The sequence below is a fragment of the Notamacropus eugenii genome, chromosome 3, assembly GCF_028372415.1.
Source record: "Notamacropus eugenii isolate mMacEug1 chromosome 3, mMacEug1.pri_v2, whole genome shotgun sequence".
Lineage (NCBI taxonomy): Eukaryota > Metazoa > Chordata > Mammalia > Diprotodontia > Macropodidae > Notamacropus > Notamacropus eugenii.
Window position 1 is genome coordinate 34,493,748 of NC_092874.1, and position 15,255 is coordinate 34,509,002.

The 15,255-nt window shown below is 40.3% G+C and overlaps 1 protein-coding gene across 1 annotated transcript in view; it reads right to left on the reverse strand.

Annotated features, from left to right (window-relative positions):
- KCNH8 (potassium voltage-gated channel subfamily H member 8) overlaps positions 1-15,255 on the reverse strand; it is a 391,062-nt gene that overhangs the window by 21,580 nt on the left and 354,227 nt on the right. Inside the window, exons 14-15 of the mRNA XM_072651223.1 lie at positions 9,149-9,255; positions 6,237-6,313 (exon numbers count right to left, since the gene is read on the reverse strand). Of these exons, the coding sequence (XP_072507324.1) occupies positions 6,237-6,313; positions 9,149-9,255 (184 nt within the window). The remainder of the gene's footprint in view (positions 1-6,236; positions 6,314-9,148; positions 9,256-15,255) is intronic.

The window sequence follows — 15,255 nt, forward strand, 5'->3', positions numbered from 1 at the left end:
ATGACTGACTTGATATTTCAAGCCCATCATAAACTGTATCCAACCTACCTAGGTACCTAGGCAGTACAGTGGATAGAATTCTAACCTTGGAGTCAGGAAGACCTGAGTTTAAATCCAATCTCAGATACCCACTAGCTGTATCACCCTGGGCAAGTCACTTTTTCTTTTCTCAGCCTTAGTTTCCTCATCTGTGAAGTGATTATGATAATAGCACCTCCCTTGAAGGGTTGTGAGGATCAAAGGAGCTAACATATTTAAAGTGCTCTATAAATGCTAGCTGTCATTGTCGTTGCCACCTTTCCAGGCTCATTTCACCTTATTTCCCTTCACACCCTCTATATACTAACCGAAGTGTTTTACGTGTTCGTCACCAAGTCCATCATCTCACTTGTGTGCTTTGCAAAGCCTGAAATGCATAGTGTCCTCCCTTCTACCTCTGAGACCCCCCAGCTTGGCTCAAAGACCAGCTTCTTATTACCTTCTATGGGAAACCTTTGCTATTATCTTCGGTTGTTATTATCCTTTTCCTCTGCAAATAATCACATACATACTTCTTTGTTGACTTCTAAACCCTTAGTACAATGGAAGCTCATCTAGTGGTTACAGCACAAAATGGTTACTGATATAAAGAGACATGTGTGGGACCTTTCCCTTGGCAGAGAGCGAGGAAGCCTTCTTATGTCCTGCATTCCTAACCACTAGCACAGTGCCTTTCACATAACACAATTAATATATAATGGCTTCCTTCCTTCCTTCCTTCCTTCCTTCCTTCCTTCCTTCCTTCCTTCCTTCCTTCCTTCCTTCCTTCCTTCCTTCCTTCCTTCCTTCCTTCCTTTCCTTCTCTATCCCTTCCTTCCTTCTTCCCTCTTTCTTTTTCTCTTTCTTTCATTCTTTTTGGTTTTTGTATTCTAAGCACTTTCAGTATTATTCGCTTAATTCATTGACTATAAATAGCAGGAATTGAATAAATCCTTTATTTAATCGTTGAATTGAAATAACAGAAATAGGGGTGTGAGGCTGTTATTTTCAAATATCGGTGTCCTTGGCCATGATAACCTCACACACTTTTTAGAAGATTCTGGAAGAAATGAAACATCAGGGTGGAACAAAGTACATTTCCCATACCACAATATGTTTTCATGTTTCCTGTAGGCCTTCTCTGTGTCTTAATACATTATTCGAGGGGTGAGGGCTAATTGCAAGTTGAATTAGGTATAAAGGATGGTACACTGAAGAAGCCACATTTTTGCTAGGTTGATAAAGCAATTGTGAGGGAGAGAGGAAAAGCTAGCTCCCTCACTGTTTGTCACCCACTGTGCAAGGCAAAGTTAAGGGATTTATGTGGTTTCACTGGAAAGTGATGATGATCAAGTGGAGAATGACTGTAGGGGAAATGTTTGGTTTTTTCATGTGGATTTCAGCTTTAATGATCTGTCATCGGATCATGGTTTCAGTTTAAACCCCTCTCCCCCATACATTAATTCATATTCCCAAACATTGAAAAGAAAATATTTCCTCCTCCTAGAAGGCAAGGGAATGAGCAAGGGCATTTCTTTCCTGAAGAATCATGAACACTAATATTTTTTTCACTTTTTTTTGTTGGGGGTCACTAAATGACCCTTAGTCTGGCAATGTCAGGTGAGAAAAGAGGATTCAATTGTTTTTAATGGGGAAGTAGCCCTGAGGAATCTGTTAAAGTAGAGGAGGCATAATGGAAAAGATACTGAACAGAAGTGGTCAAAAGAATGAGTTGTCACCAATTAATCATCTTTATAGTTACATGTCTTTGATCCTCACATACCTTATAGAGCTATTATGAGTAAAGGGCTTCATAAAGATGAAACTATTAAAGGAAGGTGAGCTATTATTTTAGAATTCTTTAGCGGAAGTCAATGGACTATAATGATCAGTACTAAGCACCAAATCCCATGTATATAGTTTTCCTTTGGGAATACAGTATAGAGCCAAGTCTCAAGGATTCAAATGACCACCTTTTGCTCCTTGCAGACTGGTCTTTGGACATTTCAATTGCTTATTAGTAGATTATGACAACTGCTAAGTGGTGTAATGGACAGGTCACTGAACCTGTAGTCAGAAAGACCTGAGCTGGAATCCTACCTCAGAAGCCTTTGTTTGCCTCAGTTTCCTCATCTTAAAACAGAAATGAATAATGAGTGCCTGCCTCCCAGAGTTGTTGTGAGGATCAAATGAGACATTGGTGAAGTGCTTGGCAAACATCAAAGGGCTACATAAAAACAATTTATTGTTATTATTAGATAGGTGCTAAAGGAGTTGTGTATGGATGGATATTATATTCATGTCACATTCATCTCAATGCTTTCCCATACATGTATATATATAATGTGCGTATGTATGCATATGTGCACACACACATACATATATGGGAAGGCACTGGGATGAATATAACACACATACATATGTACATACAAAGACATACTTACACATATATACATATGCACACATACACATGTATGTACATATATTTGTTGCTGTTTTTCAGTGGCTTTAGTCATATTTGACACTTCACGGCCCCTCTGGTGGTTTCCTTGGCATAGATACTGGAGTGATTCACCATTTCCTCCTCCAGCTCATTTTACAGATGAGAAAACTGAGGAAAATAGGGTTAAGTGACTTGCCCAGCATCACACAACTAGGAAATATCTGAAGCCAGATTTGAATTCAGATCTTCCTAACTCCAGGTCTGGTGCTTTATTATATACATACACATGTATGTATATGACGTAGACATATTCTTTACGTCTATAGCATAACTTGATTATTTAGTGCAACTGCAATCTTATTGATGTGTCCAACAATCCAGGTTATCACCCATCCCTGCCTGCCCATCCTCTAGGAGTCTCATCCTTGTTCTCTCATAAATCCCCCACTAGGACTCCACTTAGCACACCAGGAGGCCTTCTCCAGCCCATGGGTCCTTTCTTACACTTTTTTTTGTATCATAGCCCTCTTTAGTGAAGCCTGTAGATTTATTTTTCAGAACAATAGATTTAAATGGATAAAATAAAGTGTACAGTATCAGAAACAAAACTGATTATATTGAAACAGAGTTGCTAAAACATTAAAAAAAAACCCCTTTAGAACCCTCAGGTTAAGAACCTCTGCTCCAGAGCTCTTGCCATTTCAAGGATCCAATGGATGGACATACAGGCATCTTTTGCTTTCACTCTCTAACTGGCCCATCTTTTTTTTCTTCTGGTCATGCAATGACTCTCTGAATACCAGTAATCTAGTAGAATTTCTCATTTGCCTCAGATATTTGCTAGCTATGTGACTATAGGCAAATTGCTTAATCATTTTCAACCCCAGTTTCCTCATTTACAAAATAAGGATAATAAAAACACCTAACTTTTGGTTATAGAGAAGTTTAAATGAGGTAACATATATAAAATTCTTTGCAAATATTGAGATTCTTTACAAATGCTAACAATTTATAATTATTATTAATGCATGACAACCTGCTCATGCCTACCATCAATCCACTTCTCTAATACCCTTTAGGGGAACATTACTATTAAAGGTCATGTTGATTTTAAAAAGTTGAACATTTGTTTCAAGGAGAAGCTTGGATTCATTAAAAGAATCATTCATTTTTCCAAAGGTAAGCCAACTTACTGTTTTACTCTACTTATTCAATTCTGAGCCCAATGTATTTTCCATTTTCAGTATCTATCCAAGATCTGATACACTAGCTCTGTGGACCGTCCATCCAACTGCATATATGCATAAGTGGGGCAATAGATATTTTCATCCACTTGGTGTTTCATATATAGGTAACTTAATCAACAGTAAGATAATATGCATCAACTTTCTCTCTCTGGCATCTCTTTGTCTCACTGTCTCTTCCTCTCTCTCTCTCTCTCTCCCTCTCTCTTTCTGTTTCTCTCTGTCTCTCTGTCTCTCCTCTCTCTCTCCCTCTCTCTATCTCTATATATGTGTGTACATATATATATGTGTATGTATATATGTATATGTGTATACATGTATGTGTATATATGTAAATCTCTCTCTTTTACCCACTCCATAAACAATCTACAATGCTTATCAAATGAACAGAATTCAGAATTGACTAGGAAGAGGAGAAGATTATGTTAGAATGATGGCAGATGGGAAATTTGGAACCAATTTTAATAATCCTGAGATACCTATTGTTCCAGAAGTTCATTTTCATAAACTGCTATGATCCCACTGATACTTATAGGAAAAGAGGATGGAATATCAGGAACTCAGAAGTGTCAAAATTATAGGATAGCCAGAGGGCCATGGAAAACCACATAGTTGGGTGAAGTTAAGCTTAAGGAAAATACCAAGAATGGTGGGCATGTGAGTAGAGTTATATCAAGGGCTCATATAACTAGGAAGTGAGGTAGGTCAGCCAAGGAGCCTGAGGAAGGGATAAGCAATAGACAGGTGGAGGGTTGCCCTTGCAACCATAATGTATGAAAAGAAATGGAGTGTGAATATCCTCTTTAGAAGATTTAAAGAAGGCTATAGAAGAATCACTCAAGACAGGTAGGCTTAGAGGGAAAGGCTTTGATCTGCCCTGATGGACACGCTGCTCAGCCTACAGAAATCACTGACTCATTAATAACCATGCAAAATGAGGAGGCTGAACTCAATGAACTCGGAGTTGTACTTGTGATCCTGTGCATCTATATAATATAGGAGGAGGTACTGAGGGGGGGAAGGGCAAAACTATAATCAATTAGCATTACCACTTAGAGGTTTGAACAAGAGTTTTAGTCAGGAGGTTGAACCAAATGATTAAAATCATATTTTGGAGCTATATGAATCCACCGCATGGATTCATTAAGCACCTACTATATGCCAGGAGGCAGCTAGGTGGTATGGTGGATAGAGCACCAGTGCAGAGTCAGGAGGATCTGAGTCCAAATCTCATCTCAGAGACTTGACACTCACTAGCTATGTGACCTTGGGCAAGTCACTTAACCCCAATTGCCTCATCCTGGGTCATCTCCAGTCATCCTGGGAATATCTGGTCACTGGATTCAGATGACTCTGGAGGAGAAGTGAGGCTGGTGACCTGCACAAGCCCTCCCTCACTCAAAACAAAGTCAAGTGCAAGTCATGTCATTATTTCTCTGATGACGTGGTCTTTTTCGGCAGCAAAGGATGAACACACTATATGCCAGGAACCATGTTAAGTGCTGGGTATGCAAAGGTAGAAAGTGAAACATTCCCTTTCCTGCCCTCAAGAAGTTTTTTTTTTGTTTTGTTTTGTTTTTGTTTTTTGTTTTTTTTAGGGGAAGGGGCAGGATGAAGAACAATATGGATAATTACACAGATGCAAACTACACACCAAGTAAACGTGTGGTGACTTTGGGGAGATGGTGTCCCCAGCACCTGGGAGGAATCAGTCTAGGTTTCATGTAACAGGTGCTTTTGAGCTGCACCTTTTATTTAAATGATCCATGTCACATTTTCTCACGTCACCACAGATGACCAAAAGTTGTCTGGAATTGGAAGTTTAGCTTTCTTCCACGTTTCATGAGTTTCATTGACTGGTTATTTGCCCCTTAAACTCATGATCATCTTTTATTGCTAATTAGTACCATCAGTTTGAAATGGGGGGATTACCAAGGATGAAAAGGATTTAGAATGCACTGGATCATAGAAATGATCTAGAATAGCCCCTCTTTTTACAGATGAGAAAATGGGCCTAGAGAGGAGGAAGTAACAAGTCTGTGATCACAGAGGGTGCCATAATGAGACTAGTGATTCCACCATTATGTTGTATTGCCTCAAAGAATGATTAATTTGGCCTTGTCTTGTTGTTCACTTACTTCACTTGTATTTGACTCTTTGTGACCCTATTTTGGATTTTTTTGCCAAAAATGTTACAGTGGTGTTCCATTTCCTTCTCCAGCTCATTTGACAGATGAGCAAACTGAGGCAAAAAGAGTTAAATGATTTGCTCAGCATCACATAACTGGTAAGTGTCTGAGGCTAGATTTGAACTCAGGTCTTCCTGACTCTAGGACTGGTGCTCTTTATTATGCCATCCAGCTGCCCAAATTTTGCCTTAGACTTCTTAAAAATGAGATGAGTTAGAAGACACATATTAACACACACACATACACACACACACACACACACAGCACCAGTTAAATAAGTCAAAACACCCTGGGTATGACCCTTAACTCCCACTGTTCTCAGACAAAAATGAATCACCTTACCTCACTATTCAGCTTACTGATCTGTTGTCTGGTTTCCTCTGCCTTGATAAATAGAACTGCGGCTCCAAGCTCAGGGTCTGCAAGTGACACATGCAGCAAATGAATCTGTTAGAAACAGGGTCACATTCTGATTTTTGGGTGATGTAACATGGGGAAGGAAACCTGAGCTATTCCTTCCATTCTGCCCTGATGTCAGGGTGTGTGTGTATATGCGTGTGTGTATGTGTATGCGTGTGTGTATGTGTGCATATGTGTATGTGTGCATGTGTGTGTGTGTGTGCATGTTGAGGAGAAGGAAGGGTCCATGTAACTTGGATTGTTAGACACTATGACAAAGCTTGATTCATCACCACAAGCTACACCTAGAACCCAAAGAGACTCCACCATTGTCACCTGATCCACACCCCTCATTTTGCAGATGAAGATACTGAGACCCAGGAAGATAACGTGATTTCCCCAAGATTGCACAGGGAATAGAGGTAGGTTTGGAACCCAGTGCCTGATTCAGAGCCAATGTTTTGTTTTGTTTTGTTTTGTTTTTTTGCTATCATACCACACGTCTACTCTGCATGGTGCCTAACGCATGGCTGACAGTTGCTATGTGTAAAAAACAAGGTAGTTTGACTTGTTGACCAACTGACATTTGACATATGTTCAGTGAAATAACTTTTTTTAGGGGGGGGGTCAGAACCATGATTTCATTGTGGAGGGAATGTCTACTACTAAAGGAGATTATCAACTGCTAGGCCATTTACAGTCTTAGAAAGTTGCCTGGGGCCAATGAGAAATGATTTGCTCAAGGTCACATAGAATGAATCAGAGCTAGGATTTGAACCCAGGTCTTACCGACTTTGAAGGGGCAGCTAGGTGGTGCAGTGGATAGAGCACCAGTGCAGGAGTCAGGAGGACCTGAGTTCAAATCTCACCTCAGACACTTGACACTCATTAGCTGTGTGACCTTGGGCAAGTCACTTAACCCCAATTGCCTTATCTTGGGTCATCTCCAGTCATCCTGATGAATATCTGGTCACTGGATTCAGATGGCTCTGGAGGAGAAGTGAGGCTGGTGACCTGCACAGCCCTCCCTCACTCAAAACAAAGTCAAGTGCAAGTCATGTTATTATTTCTTTGATGGCGTGGTCTTCTTTGGCAACGAAGGATGAACACACACATACTGACTTTGACATTGGCTCTCTGTCACTACTTCATACTGCCTCTCCATTATGCTGTTTCTTCCAGTAACAGATGCACTCCTGGCCAATGGCCGTAGGAACACGTCTTAATGATTGCAGATGAATACTTGTCTCCTATTTCCTCTTTATTACTCTTTTCCTGGATCATTCTTAGAGGAAAGATCGCAGCAAACCTTTGAGAGGGAACATCTCAGGAATCCTTTTGTCCTTTTCTAAGAATATATTCCATGAAAGTATTTCTTTTTAATCCTGAGGGCTCAGGATTCTGAACACCAGTCTTGGGAACAGCAATTCCTCCAGAACCCCAGTCCTGCTTCTATCCCAACTGTCATTCCATCTCATTCCATCACAGCCATCATTCAGGGAAGCAAATCATGTGGATGAGGGGCCAGTTGTCTCCATCAACTATCAACCAGATGCTAACCACAGCAGGTAAACTGGCCTCACTGAAGTAACAAGGCACCTTAAGCATGAGAAGAGGCAGCGCATGCCAGGCAAGTCATCATACCACCTTCAACTTGTCCACCATCTCCTTTTAGACACTGATAGAGACAGCTCAGGACCCTAGAGCCAAGAGTCTTTATCAGTCCATTTCTCTCAACCATCATCCTGGGAAGCAACCCCTGTGGAGATGCAGCCTGGCAACTACTCCTGTCTCTGTGTCTATCTCCAGTGCCTAGAGCAATGCCCAGCACATAAGTTGACACTGAATAAAAGCTTATTGAATTCAATTCAATTGAACTCTAGATTGGCTTCCATGAAACCATATCAAATAGAGAGAATTTGACTTCAAGGATCATTGTTATAGTTGATACTAAATAAGCAAACTCGTTAACTTACTGTTCACCTTATGTACTGCAGGGACCACTCAGTTATCTTTCAATAAAAGTAAATTTTTGTGTAAAATGCTTTCTTGCTGTCTTATAGCATAGATCTGTCAACATCTGAGATCATTAGAAAGACTTTGTCTCAGCTTGATGTTTTCCATAAAATAATTTTAATCATGACCATTGCATTTTACCAAAGTGGCAGACTGGGTTTGGGATGGCTAGGGAGACTTTCACATTTGGAAGAAGACAATAGGAATGGAGGAACAGGTGCTGCACCTGGTGCAAATCTGCTCAGAATTATTGATGTTGCTTCAGCACATAATCATTCTTTTTCTTCACCAGATGCAGAAAAATCTATTCTTTTTAGCCCTGATTAAAGTCGCCACCTGCTAGCTATCTGTTGACAGACCTCTTTCTACAGGTAAAAGCACAAGTTGGGCATGACCATGCTCTCTTAAGACATTGATAGAGTTTAGCTCTTGATAAACCCCAATTAAATGAGCTGTCACCAAATAGAGTGCAGAGAAAACCTATGCTCCTACACTGTATGGTTAGCAAGCTATTTCCTCCATGTAACATTATTTTTATAGATTAGATTTGTCTTTAAAACAGGAAAACAGGGTTACCAGTTGATAGATGGTAGGCATTTGTGCCTCCTGAAAACCACAGGCATCATCTGCTAAATTGCAGATGAGAACAGTGACCATGGCCATGTGAGCCATTGGGCAAAAAGTAAAAGTGAGACCAACGGTCTGATCAGTTCACAGTCTTAGCCAGTTTTTAATCGCACTGAGAATCATCTAAGAACAGGAAGATGTGAAGGCAGTCCTCCAACCTTTGGGAACAAAGAATGGTCACTCCTTGAAAGAGCACTAGGTAGAAGGCTGACCTGCTAGGGGAGGTGTTACTCGGGGATCCTGCTTTGCTTGTTCAGAGCCAAAGTCGAAAGTCTGACTTTCCTCATTAGTAATTCCAGCTTCTGTTCCATCCACAATCCTGTTTAAAAATAAAAGGGAATAGGTTTGAACAGGTAGGTAAATAAGCTGGGCTTTCTACCGAAGCACTCAATATTTATAAAAGGCACAACGGAGAGCATTTCTAATAGTAAATATGTTATTTCTACCATTTGAAAAAATAGAGAGGCAATCTCGTTTGGCTGATGGATGGATGGACTTGGAGGCAAGGAGACCTGGGTTTTGGCTTCCGACATATAGGAATTAAAAGATCATAATAGGGAGGGACTTTAGACATTATATAGTTCAATATTCTCTTTTTCCAGATGAGGAAACTGAGACTGAGAGAGAAGAAAAAAACTGGAAGGGACCTTGGAGGCCATCTATTCCCAAACCCTCATTTGACAGATGAAGAAATAGAAGCGCAAGAAGGTTGAGTGACTGTCTTAGAAATAGCAAATTGTAGCATCAGGATTTGAACCCAAATCTTCTGATCCCAAATATTTCATCTTTTCCATAGATGCAGTGTGCTAGCTGAGGAGCCATGGGCTAGTTTCTGAATTTCAGTGCCCACAGACAATTTTAGGGTTATTATCTTAAAACAAGTTGCCCATTTTCATTGGTGAGGAAATTTCTGATCTGGAAATTCATTACATGGAAGAAATCACAGGGCCTGAAAAGTCAACAGATACATCAAAGACATATGATTTCACAATCTGGGAACTTCTGATGTAAGAACTTGGTCCACCAATGCTTATTATAACCTCTTGTCTAGTCTATAGGTCAGAGAGAAGTTAAAGGGCTTGTCCATGGTCACATATCTACTCAATGACTAAGGTGGTTCTTGAAAACTAGGCCTTCCTGAATCCAGGTCCACTACTTCATCTATTATATCACATTTCCTTTTCTATTTTATTAAACAGTAGAGGGGAAATTTTAGAATTCAATTTTAGAATCACTGTTCATTACAAATTCCATCCAGAACTTCAGATTGCAACATTCCACTCACCTGAGAGTTGAGCTTTCCCTCCAAGTCTGCTTCACCCAGAAGGAAAATGTTTAGATCAACAATTGTAGCATCCCACAAATGCACCCAATGACCCCCTTCTGGCTTTTGGAATTTCTTAAGGTCAAGTGCATGGGGTTCACAAATGGATGTGTAGTAGGATTGTAGTCAATGTCTCCTATGTCTTCTGATGGCTGAGTAGTAGCTCCAAAATGAGTTACTTCTACTCCTTCATATTAATCTCATCTTCCTCAGTCAGTTGGACCAGCGATGTTAATGAGGGGATTCTCTTAGACAAGTCTCCTAGCCCCTGGGAGCTCAGAGGACACATGAGGAAGAGTAGAGAGAGCCATGGTCTTGCTCCCTCAGTTCCTGACCATTAGCTCAGTGGATGCACCAAGAAAGGACCCCCTTCTCCCTTTGTGGAGGGATTAATGATTGGTTATTTTGATTAAAAAAAACTAGCTAGGTAGAATGAATCCAGCTTAATAGCTTTGGGGGTAAAAACTTTCCCCTTGCCCCAGAGTAGGTACTCACTGGCTGGGGAAGGGTGATTAAATGTGACATAGTGTATGAATGTAATGGGCTACGATGATACTGTGAGAAGCAATGAGAGGCATAATGCTTGGAGAATCTGCAAGAGTTGGGTTCAGGTTCAGCCCAGATACATAACTGACTGTATGACTCTGGCTGAATCACTTGATATTTCAGCGCTCTAGGTAATTTACTAAAACTATAAGGTTCAGAGCACATCCAAATCTGCGCAGATACAAGCAGATGTCTCATTAAGAATTATCTACACCAGTGAAATCACAGGTCCAGCAAAAAACAACACCAAAAATACTTGTACTGACATCAGTGGATATGAGCACTAGAGGAATAAGCGAAAATGTGCATGAATTCACAAAGAATGAAAGAAACATAAACCATGACTGCACTAATGTCAAAGAAGAAAACAGGCCTTAGATCAAGTGCAATGGTTGATAATGATTTCAAATGACTGATGTTGGAACATGCTGACTTCATCTTAGCAGAGGACTGGGGACCCATAGATGTGATATGTGGGCTACCATGTCAGTTACAGTGATGGCACTGGCTGGTTTCGGTGGGTTGCTTTCCTCCCTCTTCTTTTACAGGGAATGGTACCATGGAGAAGGTGATGAGTTCTTTTGTGGGCAAGTGAATGTGTTATACAAACAAAATGCACTAATAACGTCAAAAATAAAATTAGTACACGTCATGTATTATGCCTTTATAAAGAGGCACCCACAAATGTGATGTTGTTCATGGCTATGTGACTTCTCTTTTCCTAGGAAGTGATGGATGGGGGGTATTTTCAGCAATCATGTCACTCCCCACTCTTTTCTACCTTTTAAGGAAGCTAGGTGGTATATTGGATAGAATCCACTGGACGTGGAATCAAGAAGACCTGAGCTTCAGACTGATTATCTGTGTGGCCCACAAGTCTCTTGACTTCCTTGAGTTTCATTTTCCTTATCTGTAAAATGGGGATAATAATAGCACCTACCTTAGAATTCCTATGAGAATCAAATGAGATAACAGGTCAACCACTGTGCAAATTTTAAATATCTATATAAATATTGACTATTATTATTAGAGTTACTGACCCTTTAAAAGCCAGCTTTAGTCTCACTTTGCCTATGAAACCTTCCCAGACACATTTGATCCCGAGTGAGTTCACCTACTGCTAACTGTTCAGTATATAACATATACATCTTGCCTTTGTTAATTGTCAACAAGTCTTCTGATATCTCTAATTCCACTAGTGCTCTGTTGTTTGACTTTTCCTGTGATTTTGCTTTATTTTGTTGACTGGCAACTGGTTTAACTTGCCAATTGTATCCTTCCGGAGGGTGTTTCTTGTTTAAAAATTATTCTTATCATCACATTTTTAAACTTATCATTTAGGCTAGTACAGGTGAGATGGAAAAATCCCAGTCATCTTTAGGGCAATGTTGAGTTATCAGAAGTCAACAACTTGAGCTGGAGTCGGTCTATCAGTAGCTGAGACTCAGTACGCCAATAAATCTTATGCTCTACCCCCACTGGAGTACTCATCACAGGGCCATGCATGCTCTAAGTACCCAATCAATGGCTATTGACTTATTGGGACTTGGGCAGAGTAGCATTTGCTGCCTTCCCAGAAAAAGCTAAGTGTGGCTCATTTCCATCATCATCAAGTGCTTGCCACCCACTGCCCGCACTTTCTTTTCACTTGTTTCTTGCTAGTGGCTTACCAAATACCTCTGCCAGGAGGTTGAAAGTCATTTTTTCACAATTCTTTCTGACTCTGAAATGATCTCTATCAGTCTTGTACACAAGCTTCCCAGGCAAGGGGGATATGGAGATGCTTTCCCCTTTCAGACCCGAGAAAGCTCAAACACACCATGCTGAAGGGCATCCCTTTGCCCCAGACTATGGTGACCATTTTGTATGAACTATGGTATGTGTGTTTGTGCGTTTGTGTGTGTGTGTGTGTGTGTGTGTGTGTGTACGTGTATTCAAATATTGTGTGGCAATCTGGAGTGGCAGATAGAGTGCTCCACTTGAAGTCAGGAAGACCTGGGCTCAAATCCCACCTCAGATATTTAATACTTATGTAACAAAAAGTAAGTCACTGCTTCAGTTCATCTATCTGCAAAGTGAATAAGTTGGATCTGGTGGCCTCTAATATTCCTTCTAGCTCTAAGTCTATGATCCACTGCACCTATGCCAGGAAACGCAATATGCACGTATACATGTGCACATACATATATGCACATGTATATAGATAATGATATATATATGTATACAAACACATATGTACACATGTATCACACATACCCATGGGTATATGCACATGATTGCACATACAAGTGTGTACTCATATGTACATACAAAAATAAATGTTGTTTCCCCTGATTAACATTTGCTCCTTGAGAGTAGAGCCCCTTAGAGTTTCGATTTGTATCTTCAGCATCCAGCACAGTTTGTGGTACAGAATGGGCACTTAATGAGGGCTCGTTAATTGAATGACAGATTCCAGTCCTTCTCAAGAGCAAGCCTTAGGTTAAGCCATAAGGTCATCAGAGTTTGGGGCTTCCCTGGCATAGTTGTGCCTGTTTACAAGGTTGAAGCCCATACTCTGTCCCAGGCTCCTGAGTGTGAGGCACTGAACATGCCTTCTCTAGGGGAGACCACCTTATTCCTGTTTAATATCCTATTTGATAGCTTTTCAGGCTGCAATTGTCAATTGTCTATTAAACATAGCTTTGGCTCTTACAAAATATGGATTGGTTATAATTCAAATGCACATATGACCTGAGTCATAGAATAAGAGCTTTAGAGCTGCCAGGATCCTTAAAGTCACAGAATCACTGACTCAGAGATGGAAGGGATTTTGGATCAGCCTATTCTTAAAAAAAGAATCCCTTTTGGATCCTACCCTACCAATGTTCATCTGACTTTTGCTTGATATCTCCCACCGTGGGGGAACCCAACACTTCTGCAGGCAGCTCATTCTACCTCATTGTTGGAAAACTTTTTCCTGACATCAACGCTCATCTGACTTCTTCAGAGCTTATACCCATGTCCCCAGCTCTGCCCTCCAGGATCAAGTCAAAGCAAGTGAACCTCTGCACATGAAAAACTCTTCAAATACCCGAAGACACCTATGTTCTCCCTGCTGAGCCTTCTCTTAACCAGGTCCTTTATCCAGTCCTCACATGGCATAAACTTGGGGTCATTCATCACCCTACTTGTCTTCTTCTAGACACATTCTAGCTAATGAATGTCCTTAAAATGTGGTCCCAAGAATGAAATACACAAATAATAGCTAACATTTTCATAGAGCTTTCATGTTTGTGAATGGTTTACATACACCATCTCAACAACCGTGTGAGGCGGGCACTATTATGATCCCCATTTTATAGATGAGCAAATCAATGCTGAGAGAGGATGAGTGATTATCCTGGGTCACATAGCTAGTTAAGGTCTATGCAAGGATCGAAATTCAGGTCTTTCTGATTCCAAGTCCAGCACTTTATCCACTGTGCCATGTAGCCAGTTCCCTCCAATAAATACATTCTTCCAGATGTGGTCAGACCAAGGCATAGAACAGCTGGACTACCTACTTTTTATCCCTGGAGGCTATGCCACTCCCAATTCAGCCTAAGATTGCATTCATTTTCTTGGCTGCCATATCACTGTGTTGACTTGTACTGAGCAGGTGAAGTCATGACTATGTAACCTTGACTGTGGCTAATGCATGTTTTCACGGTGGTTTAACTCTTCCATTTTTGGAGTGTTGATTTTTTTTTTTCATTTTGTTCTCATCTTTGTGTTTATATATTTTATTGGATTGTTTTTAATGAAAACTAGAGTCATGGTAAGCTGCTCATATGTTTTTTACTTACCTCAGTCAGAAAATACACACCACATTTACACACACACACACACACACACACACACACACACACATCCCTTTCATTTACATGGGCAAATTGGATCCACGTGTAGAAATAGATTATTGAAAACCACTGGTAACTACAAACTTCATTCATTAGTTTTAAGCACCTTCGTATTAAACTTTTCATAACAGCTTCCAACAAGGAACATCCACCGAATAGGGAGACCATCACTGACATTGCTTATTTTTACTCATGCCTTTGGGGATAGTGTGATGGGACCTTGGCTAAGTCTACTTGTGGTTTTGTAATGAGGAGGTTGGAAAAGTTGATCTTCAGAGTTCACTGGCTTTAAGCAAGATGGATTTGGGATATTTTCTAGTTGAGTTTCTCTAATATAGCTCTAATTCTAGATTCTCTAATCTAGTTCTCATTTTCCAAATGAGAACCAGGGAGAGGAAATAACTTACCCAAGGTCACACGCCTACTTAGTAGCAAAGCTAAGATTCCACTCAAGTCCTCTGCCCTGAAGTTCCTTCCATTAGAAATATGCTGTGACTCTATAACTGGTTTAAAAACAGTAATGAAAGGAACTAAAAACTGAATTTTTTATCATCTGAACAACTACTTG